We start from the raw sequence: 17,600 nt of genomic DNA, 5'->3' as shown, positions 1-17,600 counted from the left end.
GTGCATGAACGAGAAGGAGAGACACAGAAGAAAAAAGTAGTTTGCTCACAGTAAAACATAGCGGCAATCAGGCAACACTCCTTGTAACAGGGCCAGTATGCAAGGCGGTAACAAAACTGCCCCAAGGCAGGACAGACGCGAAGCATTTATCAATCATATCAATGGATTTTTGAAAGGCAAGCCCACGAACGAGTGAAAGTGATCGGTGCCATTAAAAGCCCACAAAACTTACAACAGGTAGAAAAGCTCTTGCACACTCGACCTAAAAATGTATTTTAAATATAAACTGATTCAAGTTTATCTGCATCAGAATTTCTCAGGAGTACCACACAGGTCTTAAAAGCTGGCACTCTGGTAGGATAAGTACCTGCATTAAAATGTGGATTATCTTCCATTACAACAACAGCTTCTTCTACTGCATCCAGTGCACTGCCTCCCTGTTTCAGAATACTGTATCCTTTCAGAGCAGCTTGTTTGACACCCGCTCTGCATCCCGGCTCTCTTTCTGTGGAAATGCTGCCTGCACCACCATGAATCACAATAACAGGCTTCATGTTCCAGCCCTGGTGAGCACCTGCTGGATAAAAAAAATTAAATGTGTTTGTTAATCATGAAAAATAATTAATAATGACATCAAAACAAAGCAGCATCACATATCAGGCCTAATTAATTATGAAAATAAGGACGAATATCAATGCCAAAAGTCTTGGGCATCTGATCTTATGGGGCATTTCTCATGAGATATTACCACCAGCAAAGTGGGAGTTTTACATTTGCACCTGAAACTGGCCAAATCGGTGGTACAAGTAACCCAAAGGTAATTAAACTTCCCCCTTCTCAGTAGCCTCTGAAGATCGGTGGACAAGGATATGTCTGAAAGCGTCTCAAGAAAACAAGCAATCATATATGCAGTAGGTGTGATCCAGGGCTTTGGAAAATACTTATCAGGCCTGGGTCTTTAAAGGATGTTCGGCTAAGGATCCACACTCCCATACACATTATGTGTTTACCTGCATCCATCTCAGGTATTGTGCAGGAGAAAGGGCAGTGAACATGCAGCATGTGTTCATAACCCAAGATAGCAATGGGCATCCATGTTCCCAAACACTAATGTTTCATAGGCTCCTTGATAAAAATATGCATCATTTCTTTGAGACTATATATGCTTCAGTAATCTTAGAAACTATATGCACCATTTGCTGCAGGACCTGATTATCTCTGTTGTCCCAGGCAGACATTGATGGCCCCAGAGATTAAATGTGGATTAATGGCTCCTCGTAGTATGGGGAATTAATGATCTGACATAGTAGGGAGCATTAGTGGCCCAACATAATAATGAGCATTTGTGGTTCCACAAAGTAACCAGCTTTAATGACCCCACTCAGTATCAAACATTAATGGCCCCCACACAGTAAAAGGTAGATGGGGGGGGGGGGGGAAGAGTTGAGTCAGGTGGTGGTCAAACAGATAAGAAAACAAGGAGGGGGGAGAAGAAGAGAAATATATTGGGAAAGAGGAACAAAAAATGGCAAAGCAAGAAGAACTGAAGAAACAGGCATAGCATAAGAATGAAATACGGATAACAATGCAGGAAAGAAGGTAACACAAGAAAGAGTAAGTGCAGAGAAAAACAAGCATTTGCAATGCAATGGGTCTTGCATTTGCTCGAGTTAGAGCTATTAGCGTTGTAAACTCCTCACCGGACTTTTCTTGACACAAACTGAAAATGAAAAGTCAAACAGTTTCACATAAGCAAGCCGACGGCAGTCATGAGCGTGAAGGAGAGACGCAAAAGGAAACAGAAGTTTGCTCGCAGTCAAATGTATCAGAACTTATGCAATTTTCCATGTAAAAGGGTCGTGCAAAGCGCTCGACTACTGCCGAGCGATATCACACTGCGTAAGAAATAAAAAGAAAAGGTAGTCCAGAAGCCATGGCGAAAACACAGAGCCTCGTATGTTTTCAGTAGTTGACCAGTGCGCTTGAGGAGAGTTAAACACCGGAAAAGGCATGAAGTATGCATTCCTTTCACTAACGAAATCAAGCAAATTTTAAAAGGCAAGCCCACGAACCAAAGAAAGTGAAGGGCATGACATGGGCGTGGTTAAAAGCCCACATAGAGATTACAACAGGGGCCAGAGCAACCTGGTTTTCCACATGGTCAGTTTCCCATTTAACTTTATTCCAAGGCTTGTGACAATGTTTTTTTCCCCAGAAGAATGTTATTCCAAGTATGTTAGGTCAAAGCTTTGAGGCTAGTCTAAAGTGCTTTACCTACTGAATAAATCTATTTTTACGTGTAAACTTTAAGCCAGTTTTTATCCATCCTGCTCTTGATATTATATAGAAAGTCTTTATGAATTGATAATTTAGCACATGCTCCTTTCAGATGGAAAAATCAGCTGAGTATCATCAGCATACATGGAGTCTGCATCCAAAAGAACTGGTGAGCTGCAGGAGAGGCAGTTAAACATGTAAGGTAACAGAAGGGAACCTTGAGGAACTCTGCTGTGAAAAAAAGATAAGATCAAAAGTGTATAACAGGATTTTTTGTGAACAACTTCCAAGAAAGAACAACCAATGCAATTTCCTTAATGCTGCAACTTCCTAATCTTGAGAAAAAAATCGAGTCATTCACTGTGTCAAAAGCCGCCAATAGATCTGGTAAAATAAGAATGAGGTATTGTTGCTGTCTGTAGCAGTGCAAAGATCGAAGACAGACACCAGTGTGGACTATGCTCCTATCTTGGCAAAAGCAGACCTTGACATCTCTCAATATGTTGTTGGATTTTATAAAAGGTGACAAATACCGGGCAACAGTGGTAGGAGGGTAATTTCTGGTAATAAGGAAACTTTGGGTTGATATTGGACTTTTCCAAGAAATGCCTCACATAACTTGCTTTAGGTGGATGCCTTAAATGAACAACTTGACAAATTAATCATTAATATGAGGAAATTCAAGATGAATTATTTTAAGAGGTATGGGATCACGGATGGGAACCAGAGGCAGATTTGGTGATCAAGGATAAATCCTCAGAATACAAATTACAGAGTTGAATTTAACAAACTAGCAACCATGTTTCATTCTTAACCTCAGTTTTCTTCCGCATGGCAGAGGTTTGGGGAGAGAGAGATGAATGGTATTCATTTTGCTAAAAAAAATAAAGAATCAAATTATCATAAACTCCTTTAGACTAGGATGACTGAACAGAGGCCTTAGTTAAAATGTTTGTGTTTTGCTTGCTGGACTTCCAGTGAAAGCATATGCTTTGAATGCTTGACTGTGTTTCATGGCAGCATGACGGTGAGCACTTCGATGCACAGAAACCTTTTGAACCGTCTGCGTTACAGCCAAGTCTGAACTAAAATCACAGAATCCACAAAAAAACACAGAATCCACACAAAAACACAGAATCCACACAAAAAAACACAGAATCCACACAAAAAACCACAGAATCCACACAAAAAACATAGAATCCACAAAAAAACACAGACTCCACATAAAAAAACACAGAATCCACAAAAAACACACTTCCAAACATTTCAAATCAAGAAATAATGTATAAGGACGGAAAAAGACTGAACCAGCCAGCAATGAATTTAAAACAAACTATTTGCTCACATATAAAGACCCTAAAGGGTTTTACATCGGTCTATTCCTCGTATGTACATTTGTCTAAAAACCTGTATTTTTTACATTCCGATTTTAGTGGTACGGATATAATCGTCTATTTTTTCTACGGTCTCAGCATGCTGGAAAGTTAAAGCATTATTGCGCAGGGTCATAAATGAGAAGTAGCCCTGAAGTGCTAGCTTGGAGGTAAGGCTCAGTTCTCTGCCACTGCAACTAGCCATCCGGCCTATTTCCATTTCCAGATTACCAGGGTAGCCGAGAACTAATAACTCTGCGCTAACTCAGGCCAGATTTTCTATCGTCAGTAAATGTACAAAGTAAAATCTAGGTACAAAGTGTTAAGTAACAGGTAACTCTAATTAAAACAAGCGATATCGCGCTAGGAAAAGAGAGAAAAAGTAGTCCACGAGCCTGACAGAAAACAGCGAGCCTCGCATGTTTTCTGTACTTGGTCGATGCGCTCGAGGAGGGCTATCCACTGGAAAAGGCATGACGTATGTATGCCTTCCACTAATTAAATCAAGCAGATTCTAACAGGCAAACCCACAAGCCAATGACAGACACTGACGTGACGTGGACAGGGCTCCGAGCCCTTTTTAATTACTAAAGCGTCTCACTTAGCGAAACGCATGCGACGCAGGCTCGACCCTAAAAAGAGGCAGACAGAAAGGTATAATCACACAGGAGGAACTAGTAGATAAGAGACATGTTTATTAACTGAAAATTAGACAAGGGAGGCAAAGACAGTGAAGAATCCGGCAAGTAAGAGGCATACAGGGACGATAGGAAGGGAAAGACACAGGGAAGCATGAGGATTGGAAGTCAGCATGCACAGATGGGGGAGGTTGCGCTGTCAGCAAAAAACACGAGGCTCAGTGAGGAATCGGATTAGTCAGCATAAGCATCTCTGGGACCCGCTTCTTTTTCACTGTGCAGCTGCTGGTGACACCCCTCCACCGGAGTACATACATTAGGATATGTCCAGCATCCAGCGCAGGGTGAGGTAGAGCAGGTAATGGAACTTCCTGAGCAGGGAGTGGGCTGCATCCAATTTCTGAGAAGCAGGCAGTGCACAGGCATAAGGTAAAGCGAACAACTACAGCCAGTCAATCATAGCCCAAGGAGGGAGTCTCCAATGTTGTATTGTACACTGGTTATATTCATATACGGCTTCATGCCTCTAAGGATGTATTTAAGTTCTTCTGGTGGACGGGTAGCAGGCTACTCTGTATGCTGAGCTTGGCTGCAAGGCCAGGAGCCTAGTTTGACCAAAGGGGAAGTGCTTTGTCATTATGCGCAATGTCCAGATTTGTGCCCCTATTATGTCACAAGAGGCTGCACTTGGGAATGTAGCAGTGCGAGGAAATGGAATACTTAAGCTTATAGAGCATCACTGTGTATAGTTGGAAGGATCGGTTATAAATGTAGCCTACATGGGAAGTGTTCTGGTGTCATTTGTTGGACATGAGGGTGGGACTGCAGTTCCTGTTGTCATTGTGTGAAGGGATCTTTAGTAGAGGTTTACCCTTGTTCTCCCTTCCTGATCACCGCAAGGTGTGGCTGCTGATAGCCAGGGACAGACTGCTCAATCCTTTTTGGGACTCTGTTGTGGATGCTTCAGTTAGAGGTGGCCATGCTCTGGAGAGTATCACTACAGACAAAGACTGAGTCAGGAAGACAACCTGAGTTGGATGCATGAAAGGAGAACTGACCCAAACTGGTTCTCAAAGGCAGACAGAGAACACACCACCGCTGTGTTTCATCTCTGCACAATGCCGTTGACCCATTTGTTCTTCTAAATCTAAATCCTATGAACAAGGAGGGGATGCACCACAGAATATCCAGAGCCGGTGTCTGCCCTTGAGGGGCCATCACCTAAAATCTGATCTGGAACTGTTTTCGTTGTACTGGAATGCCTGGATTGTCCTGCCTGGAAGGAGGAGGAAAGGAGCGACCCATCCCTTCTGCAGGGGGAGCTCAGGAATTGTGTGGACAAGATAATTGACCTTGGTGCTGTGTGACCCTCTACCAATGACTTGTAAAAAGTGTGACTGACCTACTCCCAATTCAGAGCCGGTCACTGATGCTAAAGGGGAGGATTAGCAGCACTGCTCAAGTGTGCCAGACTGAATCACACCATTTACCTTGCGACTTCAACTATGACTGGACAATCACATTACTGATACCAAGTGGTCTGCTCTGCTATGGAAGGGACCAAATCTGAACTTGCATCATTTGCATGAGTGCCTAAAGTGACTTGTGGGCGGAGCTGTGACACTTGCCCACTTGTGCCTGAACAGTCTGCCCCTGGAAGAAGAAGTCTATGACGTTGTGGCAATAGTTCAAGTGTGCCAAACAGACCAAAATTGTGACTAGCCCCTGGTACTAGTCATGTGAGTTCAGACAATGCAGAAGTAAGTGAAAACTGTGACTGAGGCAATGGCAAGTCTGCCAAAGTGACTGGGTGGCTGCCAATGGAACTATCCCCAAGTGTGCCCATTCGGATCCAGCTGCCCAGAAGCACCTTAAAACAACCCAGCCTCCAACCTTGGATGAGGCACTTCCAGGAAGGCCTCTGCAAATGTCCTCAGGACTCATCCATCTAGAAGGATGAGGCCCGACTACAACCGAAGGGCGAAAATGCTGCCTACACTCTCTGCCCAGAAGAGGAACACCATCTTAAAACAGCCACTGGCCATCGCTTACCCCATGTCACAGCCATGCAGCCTGCACCTGCCTTTGAGGAGCAGAGCAGATGCCTGGCTCATCCATAGCTGGCCCATCTCCTCCCCAGTGAGGGAGGAACACAGACTGAAGACCAACAGGCCAATACCAGAGCTATCGCAGCCGCAGAACAAAGGGTGAGAAATTCAGTGCTGCTACTGCCTAAGACTGGTAGCCAGGAAGGAAAAGCGCTGCACCTACACTACTACCCACAATAGAGCAACCCTAGAGTAAAAAAGTGAGGGTGGACGGGGCAGAAAAAGGGGGACAGTATTAGCCTCAGGTGCATAACCCAGGTATTGGATAGTTTTCCTTCTGTGCAATATTGAGGTTCATTGTTTAATAAAAAGTACTTTCTTTTTATAAAGGTGAGCACGGCGGTTGGCAATCATGTTATTGTGTTTTTGGCATCTTTTGAGTATTGAGCCTGTTGTACCTCACACTAACCTTCCTAAGAAGCCTGTGACTACTGAACATCACTAAAACTAAGAGGTGTGGCACAGTTTGCAAGGCCATAATAGGACAGATGAATATATAAAATATGAAAATAGAAATACCATGAGTTAATATAAAGAGTGCAAAGACATATGCAGTCACTGTTAGGGATATAAAGGTGTAGAGATTTGTTTAATGAAAATCACTTTGCTATATGTTGGTCCTTTGTTAGCCAATCCTTCGAGAAAGTAATTATGTATTTTCAAAGTAGTTGGTTTACAGATTCCATATTGAAACTACTGAACTGAACAGGGGATATGTACGGTGTTCATGCATTTTGAGTAATACATAAATCTTGGATTACTTTGTATCAAAAAATATATTTTTTTGTTAACAATCTGAGGCCAACTGGAATAAATATTCATGACAACCAGGATATAAGACCGATTAGTTCCAAAAGTAACAAGACACAAAAATTAGAGAGCTGCCTCTTTCCAGGCCTTTTGTGAGATGTGCCTGCAACCTATAGCAGGTGTTCTAACCTTTGTGGACTTAACACTCAAATAACAATCAATGTAGTTAGATATTCCTTTCCAACATTAGGTCCATACTGGGCCACCAATAAGAACGCCTAGTCTCTTTCGTCTTATTCCTCTCTTGATGGCCACTTTGTGTGAGTTCTATAATGCACATTCGTACACTTGAAGGAGAAACCAGCCTAGACGACCTTAACAGGAGACAATCTTGTGCTGACAATTCTTTCTTCAATCTCATTAAAACCTTCACTTCCATTCCCATATCCTTTCAGCTCTTTCTTTTCTCCGCAAATCCATAACACACACTTCTTTTTACATCAAATCCTTGTCAATTTCTTCTATTCATTCCCTCTCACCAACGCATTCATTAGTTACAGAGCAAACCTTGATTAAACAGTCTAACCACCGCTCACTCTGACCACCTAATTTACAGGTAAGTGCTAATGTTGAAAGGCAGTCACCCATCTGATAACCTGCAAAGATACTGCACCCTATTTTTCCTACCAAAAGTCTCTTGCAGTGGTTTGCGTTCTGAAAAAAAACTCAAAGCAAACACCCCACAAAAACTGCTTGAACTTTCTTACTGTCTAAGCCACTGACAGAGCTATTTTTTCAATTGACAAATATTTGCACGCTGCACTCCCCAGACCTCTTCTGGCAAACGCTATAGTAGCTTCCTTGACCTTGCTTCAAAACAGCACCCAAACCAACATCAATGGCATCAGTGACAAAATGACAAGGTAAATCTAGGACAAAGCTCTGGAGATCTTAAGGCTTACCAAGTTGAAGTTTGATATTGTCAAATTCTTTCTGATAACGTTCATCCCACACAAAATAAACTCCTGTTTTAAGCAAAGAATGGAAGCTTAAAGTTTTGTGCGTAAAATTAGGAATGAATTTGGTATAAAATTCTGCTATCCCTAGACAATTCTTCCTTCCTCAGTGGTTCAGGTAGGTTTTGCAAAGTTTCTACCAGTTTCTCTTTCAGACAAACTCTCTTCTCAGAAGTGGCATGGCCTAGAAAATGTAGCTCTTAACATCCAAATTTGCACTTCTTAGCTTTCAATGTCATTCTATGGTCTTTCAACACACCTAGAACAAACTTCAGTCTAAGATTACGTTCCATCAATGTACCAGAGTAAACTAAGATGTCATCCTGGAAGAACTTCACCCAAGTTAATTTGCCTAGCAGGGCTGTCATCAGCGTTTGGAACGCAGATGCCAACAAAGCCTAAATGGCATACTGTTGAAATGGTATGTGCCAAAATGAGCAATCAATTAACTTATATTTTTTGACCCCCAGTGAGCCTAACGTCAGATTTAGGTTGGTGAATTATCTGAAGCCAGCTAACATGCTCACCATCTTGTTAATAATAGGCAATAGAATCCTATCCCCTATGACTCATGTATTCATTTCCCTCAAATCAATGACTAGTCCACTTTCTCCACTCTGCTTTTTGCCACCACAACAGGGGCCAGCTACTCAGTAGCTTCAATCGGTTGAATTATTTTTATTTTGCATAGCATATTCAACTCTGGAGAGAATATGGAGGACATGTTAAGACATCGTGGATAAAGACTTCATTAGAATGGCCCCAAGACGCTACAACCAACAGATACAGAACACCAAGCACAGATCTTGCAGACCACATCAATGTCAGCACAAAAAACAGAGACAAGGTAATCTTTGCTAAAGATGTCACCATGACTCCTGCCATCACCATTAACATCACCCCCTTGCAAGACCTTCGCAACAAGCTCTCAGAATTCTTCTGTAACAAATTCACCTCCATATATGGCAACTTCAACCCCCAACCAGAGCCCATCACTGTCAAAACTCAACTTCTCATCATGGCAGAAGAATGAAACCTGACCTAATAGCCCGCCGTCTCCACCGTAAGAACAGCTGCTATCATGAAGCCAATCCCCCCATGCATTCACAATTGGAGTCCTACCAATCAGCAAAGCACCAACACACATCCTCAATGCCTCTACTGACTCAGCCACATTCCTGGACACCTGGAAAAACACCACCTTCACACCCCTGTTCAAGAAGCCATCCGCTGACTCAGCCATGCTCACCAACTAGACTCATCTCCCTCCTACCATACCTGGGCAAGGACTTAGAGAAACTAATCAACCTACCACCTCAGCAACTACCAGCCCCTGAACAACACGTAGTTTGGATTCAGGCCCAACCACAGTACAGAAACAGTATGCATTGCTGCCACAAACTATAGCCACATGATACTTGACAAAGGAGACATGGCAACCCTCATTCTTCTCTACTGCTCTGCAGCATGTGACACAGTCTCACCTTCCATCTTCATCAGCCTCCTGCACAAGACTGGCATCTAAGGACACCCTACCTGCTTGATATGTTCCTTCTTAATGGATAGAACACAAGCTGTCAGCCTAGCACCTTACCCCTCGGAAGCCTGAAAACTAATCTGATGAGTGGCTCAAGGTTCACCACTCTGCCCCACCCTCTTCAATGCATTCATGAAGCCTGAGGATAATGTCATGTGAGCACACAATATCAACACCCTGTCCTGTGCCGTCACGCAACTCATACAATTTTTTTCAGACAAGACCCCAACATCAAATTTACCACCTGCATGACCAAAGTCGCTAACGTTCTCAAGCTCAGTACTGATGAAGCAGAAATTGTGATATTTGGCAAAAACACCTTGCCACCGGTCTCAAACTGGTAGCCAGCCAAATTTGCATACGCACCCAGCACCCAAGCCAGGAACCTCAGAATCATCAACAACAATCTGCCCATGATCGCACAAGTCAATGGCATTACTGCATCCTGGTTCCACACCATGAAGATGCTGGTGAAGATCTTCAAAGGGCTCCAAAGCAGCAGCAGAAAAACTGTTGCTCACACCCTACTCACTAGCAAGTTGGCCAACGTGAGCACCAGTAACTCAACAGAAGACTACAAGTCACCCAGCACTCAGCAGCCACACTCATCCTCAACCTACCACACTGAACTCACATAAACACCACACTTCAGAAAGCTCCACTGACTCCAAATACACAAAGGGGCTTATTTCAAACTCCTCACACACATTCAAGGCACTACACAACTTACACCCTACCTACTTAAACAGTTGCATCTCCTTTTATCAATCACCCAGGCATCTTTGCTCCACAGAATTCCTACTCGCACAGATCTCAGCCATACATGGAAACAGGTCAGGACAGGTTTTCTTTTAATCCCTTCTAATGCATGGAACCACCTCTCAATCCACATTACAGCCTTCTCCTCTCTTCAGGAATTCCGAAAGAAGATGAAGACCTCAATTAATCAAGCGACTCTAGGCAGGGCTAGGCACACACACCTGCTCAGCGCCAGGATAGCCTTGTGGGTATTAATGTGCTTTACAAAATGGGCTTTAAAAATTTACAGTGAACACATAGAACATTGGAACACGAGGAACTGTTCTTTGTGCATCTTTTTATGTTTTTTCACTTTTTCTGTGCAAAACGAATGTGTCAATAATTGATGCGAGGATGCATTTTGCACCAAAATATAGAGCTAAATGATGGTTTTAATTGTGCAAACCTCAAGTAACAATGAAGATAGATTAATTTCAGTGTCCTTTATTCCGCCATTTCTTTCTCTATCTTTTGTGTATTTTCTACCTCCCATCTTTTCAACCTCATCTTGTCTTCCCCTCTCTCTCTGTCTTTCTCCACCTCCCTGTCTTTCTCTGTCTTTATTTCCTCCTCACGCTGACCCCCTGCCTCTCAGTCTCTAGACCAGCAGCTTTTATTGTCTTTCTCAGTTTGCCTCTCTTGCTCAGTCTGTCTTTTTCTCTCGCACACAGTCTCTCCCTGTTTTTCATTTGTCTCTTTTGGTCTTTCGCTTCCTCTCCCTGTCTTTCCATGTCTCGCCTTGTCTTCCTGTCTCCGATTTTTTGTCTCCCCTTTGCCTCTCTCTATTTCTCCATCTATCTCTGTCTATACTTTTCTCTGCTTCTAACTCTCTCTTCGACTGATTCAAAGGCTAACTTGCACTTTTGTGTAAGTTTACAATTGTTTGCTACTCACAAACATATTTTAAGAATAGTATCTTTACAAGCGCATAGCGTCTGCACGTAAAAAAATAGGAACTGACCTATATTTTTATGTGCTGAGACTCCGCACTTGTATCTTTGTGAGTAGCAAACAATTGCAAACTTAAAACTGTAAGTTAAAATTTGTGACTCAGGCAGATTATCTTTCTAGGGCAGTGTAGGAGGCTGGCCTGGCGGATAGTGGGTACCTGATGGTACTTACACCTTGTGCCAGGTCCAGTTATCCCTTATTAGTAGATTAGAGGTGTTCTAGCAGCTTAGGCTGATAGATGTAGCTATAGCAGAGCAGCACTGAACTAGGAGACATGCAAAGCTCCTACCATACCACTTATATCACGTAGCATTTTATCATAAGAAAACACAATACTCAGAGTTACTAAAAATAAAGGTACTTTATTTGAGTGACAATATGCCAAAAATATATCAGAGGATATACTCCCTTAGGAGGTAAGTAATATACACAAAATATACACACACAAACCAAAATCAGGTAAGTAACAGTTAGAAAAGTAGTGCAAACACTGTAGAACACAATAGAATGGAATAGGGAGAAATAGGTCTAGGGGCAACACAAACCATATACTCTAAAAGTGTAATGCGAACCACGAATGGACCACAGGCCTAGTGTAGTGTGTAGAGGGTCTCTGGGAGTGTAAGAAACCACTAAGTGTGTCCAAGATACCCCACCCCAAGACCCTGAAAAGTAGGAGTAAAGTTACCCTACTACCCCAGAAAGACAGTAAAGTCGAGATATGGGATTCTGCAAGGACAACAACTGACTGCAAAACACTGAAGACGGATTCCTGGACCTGAGGACCTGTAAAGGAAGGGGACCAAGTCCAAGAGTCACGCAAGTGTCCGGGGGGGGGGCAGGAGCGCACTAAACCCCGGATAAAGGTGCAAAAGGGCTACCTCCGGGTGGAAGAAGCCGAAGACTGTGAAACAACGGAATGTGCAAGGAACTTCTCCTTGGGTCAGAAGATGTCCCACGGTGCGCTGGAGTATGCAGAGTTGTTTCCACGCAGAAAGACCGCAAACAAGCCTTGCTAGCTGCAAGAGTCGCGGTTGAGGATTTTGGGTGCTGCCAGGGCCCAAGGAGGACCAGAGAGGGGGCGCTCAGCAACACAGAAAGCCCATGTAGAAGCAGGCAGCATCCGCAGAAGCACCTGTACAGGCACTTAGAAGATCTGAGGACGACGGTCGACTCAGAACAACAAAAGAGGGTCCCACGACGTCGGAGTCCAACTCAGCGAGTTGGGCAATGCAGGACGGAGTGCTGGGGACCTGGGCTAGGCTGTGCACAAGGAAGTCTTGCAAAAGTGCACAGAAGCCCAAGAAGCTGCAATTCACGCAGTACACAGGATTACTGTCTGGCGTGGGGAGGCAAGGACTTACCTCCACCAAATTTGGACAGAAGGGCCACTGGACTGTCGGGGACACTTGGACCCAGCTCCTGTGTTCCAGGGACCACGCTCCTCAGGATGAGAGGGGACCCAGAGGACCGGTGATGCAGAAGTTTGGTGCCTGCGTTAGCAGGGGGAAGATTCCGTCGACCCACTGGAGACTTCTTCTTGGCTTCCAGTGCAGGGTGAAGGCAGACAGCCCTCAGAGCATGCACCACCAGGAAACAGGCGAGAAAGCCGGCAGGATGAGGCGCTACAATGTTGCTGGTAGTCTTCTTGCTACTTTGTTGCGGCTATGCAGGTGTCCTGGAGCAGTCAGCGGTCGATCCTTGGCAGAAGTCAAAGAGGGAAGTGCAGAGGAACTCTGGTGAGCTCATAAACCTGAAAAGACGTTTGGTGGCATTTCAAGCAACCCCACAAAATATGCTGCTCTCTGCTGATGACGGGCGAAACCCAGAAACACGTGTCCAGAGATACACAGCACTTGCTGCACCTACTAAGGTGAAAGACTTTGATTACTTTTGTTAATGTGAAACGAATCTGACTGCATTTACCAAGATGCATTGGGCCCAACTTTTTGCTGGCGTGTGAGGCAGTGTGCTCCCTTTTTTTTTGCACTGTGTCGAATGACGGCTCCCTTGAGCTAACGGGCTGACGAGCCTTGGTGAGGCACCTGCGCACCAGAGTGGTACATAAACCTGAAAAGACGTTTGGTGGCATTTCAAGCAACCCCACAAAATATGCTGCTCTCTGCTGATGACGGGCGAAACCCAGAAACACGTGTCCAGAGATACACAGCACTTGCTGCACCTACTAAGGTGAAAGACTTTGATTACTTTTGTTAATGTGAAACGAATCTGACTGCATTTACCAAGATGCATTGGGCCCAACTTTTTGCTGGAGTGTGAGGCAGTGTGCTCCCTTTTTTTTGCACTGTGTCGAATGACGGCTCCCTTGAGCTAACGGGCTGACGAGCCTTGGTGAGGCACCTGCGCACCAGAGTGGTACATAAACCTGAAAAGACGTTTGGTGGCATTTCAAGCAACCCCACAAAATATGCTGCTCTCTGCTGATGACGGGCGAAACCCAGAAACACGTGTCCAGAGATACACAGCACTTGCTGCACCTACTAAGGTGAAAGACTTTGATTACTTTTGTTAATGTGAAACGAATCTGACTGCATTTACCAAGATGCATTGGGCCCAACTTTTTGCTGGAGTGTGAGGCAGTGTGCTCCCTTTTTTTTGCACTGTGTCGAATGACGGCTCCCTTGAGCTAACGGGCTGGCGAGCCTTGGTGAGGCACCTGCGCACCAGAGTGGTACATAAACCTGAAAAGACGTTTGGTGGCATTTCAAGCAACCCCACAAAATATGCTGCTCTCTGCTGATGACGGGCGAAACCAAGAAACATGTGTCCAGAAATACACAGCACTTGCTGCACCTACTAAGGAGAAAGACTTTGATTACTTTTGTTAATGTGAAACAAATCTGACTGCATTTACCAAGATGCATTGGGCCCAACTTTTTGCTGGAGTGTGAGGCAGTGTGCTCCCTTTTTTTTGCACTGTGTCGAATGACGGCTCCCTTGAGCTAACGGGCTGACGAGCCTTGGTGAGGCACCTGCACACCAGAGTGGTACATAAACCTGAAAAGACGTTTGGTGGCATTTCAAGCAACCCCACAAAATATGCTGCTCTCTGCTGATGACGGGCGAAACCCAGAAACACGTGTCCAGAGATACACAGCACTTGCTGCACCTACTAAGGTGAAAGACTTTGATTACTTTTGTTAATGTGAAACGAATCGGACTGCATTTACCAAGATGCATTGGGCCCAACTTTTTGCTGGAGTGTGAGGCAGTGTGCTCCCTTTTTTTTGCACTGTGTCGAATGACGGCTCCCTTGAGCTAACAGGCTGACGAGCCTTGGTGAGGCACCTAGCACCAGAATGGTACATAAACCTGAAAAGACGTTTGGTGGCATTTCAAGCAACCCCACAAAATATGCTGCTCTCTGCTGATGACGGGCGAAACCCAGAAAAACGTGTCCAGAGATACACAGCACTTGCTGCACCTACTAAGGTGAAAGACTTTGATTACTTTTGTTAATGTGAAACGAATCTGACTGCATTTACCAAGATGCATTGGGCCCAACTTTTTGCTGGAGTGTGAGGCAGTGTGCTCCCTTTTTTTTTTTTGCGTTGCATTAAAGCAGTTTACAAGAAAAACGCACACGGCTCGACAATCAGACATTTTTATGCCAAGTACGTAAAAACAGACATAAAGAAAACCTGGCTTCCATTCGCTAACACTTTTCCCCCCGCACACGCAAGCAATGCACTGTCATCTAGACAAACCATACATACCTTTTAAATTGTGCATGCCGATTCCACAAGCAACATATTTATCCAATATCCTCTAAACGTTACTCTCGAAGATAAACAGAGAGAACTTTTTGCTAGTTTCAAAAGGGTTCGGCGTCTGACAAGCTGCCTACTCTCCACTTTCGCTCCCACCCCCCTACCTGCTCCTACCGCTGAAAATAAAACGAAAAGGTTTGTGCAACAGTACCAAAAAACGCGATCTCTTAGTAACAGTAGTCTGGTATGCGTGAGCAGGCATTAAAATAGCACACTGCGGAAAAAATAATAATATATACGGACAGCGGGAAAAACATATTACCAAAATTAAATTACGAAAATTAGGGTTTCTACCGACCAAAGGTATTCTACTTACACGGGTTGCTCTTTACCCCTCCAGTGTCAGCTGACACCCACTTAAAGTACAATCACGTGATCTCCCATTTCCTCTCATGTCTCAGCCTCCAACCATTTTGCATTTGCATCTTATCGAAAGACGCTGTTTCCCGAAACAGATTTTTATGGCGATTGTTCGCCAGGTGCACATATACTGAACGACCACTGTGGCGCGTGCTTTCTCCCACAGCATGACCTGAGAAGAAAACACCAACACGAGCAGGTCACGTGTTGGTGGTCTGCAAGCACAGCTGCTGTAAACAAGACAGGCGGAAGCGACAACGGTGCAGCACTAAAACATGTTAGGAAAATACCCTTTACCTTATCTGATGGGATTTTAGAGAAGGCAGTTTTCACGTATTTTGTCAAAGGGTTTCTCGTAAGCGGTCCTGATACGTAGTTCCGTTTTAACTTGTTCACGCTGCGGTTGTATCTAAAAGAGGTGGACAAACCATTCATTATGAGAGCCAAGGGTCGGGGTTTGCTTTCAGAGCCCTGCAGTGGCTTTGGGGGGCGGAGGGGATAGGAGCTCGTGAACGCCCTAGCTTGATTTATCCTGAACTCCCCTCCCACCTTGTGCCCCACCACAGAAACTTGTGAATGAGCCGAAGAAATAGAAAGTATATGTATATATTATAAACAAAGATTGTTTACAGACCTCTGGTGTACTGACTGCCGCTTTGTTCACCTAAAAGACGAAACGCTCAGGATATTTATCAGCGTGCAGGCGGTAACGCTTTGCGGAGCACCTACGGCCGAAGCGCACCGACACCTGACTCTAAACAAAATATGTATATATACATATATTTATATATTTTTTTGTTCACTGAAAAAAACAAAGGTTAAAGGAACATTCTAGTTAGGTTGGCGTTTTGCCCATACAAAACCATAGAAATTCAGCACTTATAGGCATTGCTTGAAATGGAAAAAATTAAAGTGCAGGTACTTTGTGCCAGAGTACCTACTTGTTTCTGAGAAGTGCTGGTACTCTCCAATTAAAAGTATTTCGGTTTTCTTGAGATGTTTCGGTACTCCCCCTCTCAAAATAAAAAAGTGATGGTACTCAGTACCGGACAGTACTGGCCCATTTAAAGCACTTGTTATAGTTATACTTATGTTTAGAAACTATAACTCGTTGCCCAAAGTTACTTTCAGGCATGAGTGATAGTTTCTTCAGGTAAGTATAACTATAACTATAACTGCTGAGTTTCTATGGTTTGTATGGGTAAAACTTCAGCCTAACTATAACGTCCCTATAACCTTTGTGTTTTTTCAGTGAATTTCTATGTTTTTTTTTTTTAAGCATATGTTAATATTTGTGTCAGGTTGGGGCAAGCCAATCAGGGCCTTGCTTTTTCCCCGGATCTGAGGAGGATCCTCGAAATCGCGAATCGGGCGAAAAAAAAAAAAGGGGGCAAGTTTTTGCCTGACCCCTCCATGTCTCCTATCTATGGGGTCAGGATACCTGTATCCTGACCCCTTATATATTTTTACACTGTTTTTTTCCCCACCCCCCAGGCAATGCGAGAAACAAAATGGTGGGCGCAACTATTATATCAGGTTGCTGGCAGCCAATCAGGGCTTTGCTTTTCCTCCAATTCCGCAGAGGATCCAAGTAGGATCCGTGACCCTATAGATGCAAATGTAATTTTCATTTAATAACTAGAAAACTATCAAACAGATTTACACCAAATAACAAAAAGGCCTCTTTCTGTTGCTGTTCAGAATCTCTATGGAAAAATGAATGGCGAAAATATGTTTTGGGACCCCACCCCTTTATCTCGGTCCCCGCCTAACTAATCACCTCAAAACTTTCCAGACAGAAGCTGAAGTGTCCACCGTTGGTTTTTGGAGAAGTTCGTGAATATTCAACAAACAGCACCAAAGTTATTAGTAAAACAAAACACTTTTTCTATAGAAACTAGGTCCTAACTATAACTATCTAGTGGCGACCGTAGGGCCTATCACTTCATCTTTCTCATGCCTGCAAGTTGTTGAATCCTGTTCAACTGCAAGAAAGAGATT

General features: G+C 43.9%; 1 protein-coding gene across 5 annotated transcripts in view; it reads right to left on the bottom strand.

Annotated features, from left to right (window-relative positions):
• The window catches only part of ASRGL1 (asparaginase and isoaspartyl peptidase 1), a 180,360-nt gene extending 164,292 nt beyond the window's left edge, over positions 1-16,068 (bottom strand). The window contains exons 1-2 of one of the 5 annotated variants that reach the window (XM_069235708.1): positions 15,897-16,068; positions 368-577 (exon numbers count right to left, since the gene is read on the bottom strand). In XM_069235708.1, the coding sequence (XP_069091809.1) occupies positions 368-554 (187 nt within the window). In that variant the 5' untranslated portion in view covers positions 555-577; positions 15,897-16,068. Of the gene's footprint in view, positions 1-367; positions 578-15,185; positions 15,297-15,555; positions 15,701-15,896 lie in introns of those variants that run through there. The other 4 variants (XM_069235707.1, XM_069235706.1, XM_069235705.1 and 1 more) reach the window with 4 other exon arrangements.
• Between the last annotated feature and the right edge of the window lie 1,532 nt (positions 16,069-17,600).

This window comes from Pleurodeles waltl, chromosome 5 (assembly GCF_031143425.1).
Source record: "Pleurodeles waltl isolate 20211129_DDA chromosome 5, aPleWal1.hap1.20221129, whole genome shotgun sequence".
Classification (NCBI taxonomy): domain Eukaryota; kingdom Metazoa; phylum Chordata; class Amphibia; order Caudata; family Salamandridae; genus Pleurodeles; species Pleurodeles waltl.
Note: the sequence above shows the minus strand (reverse complement) of the source record. Positions and strands in the feature narration are given on the sequence as shown.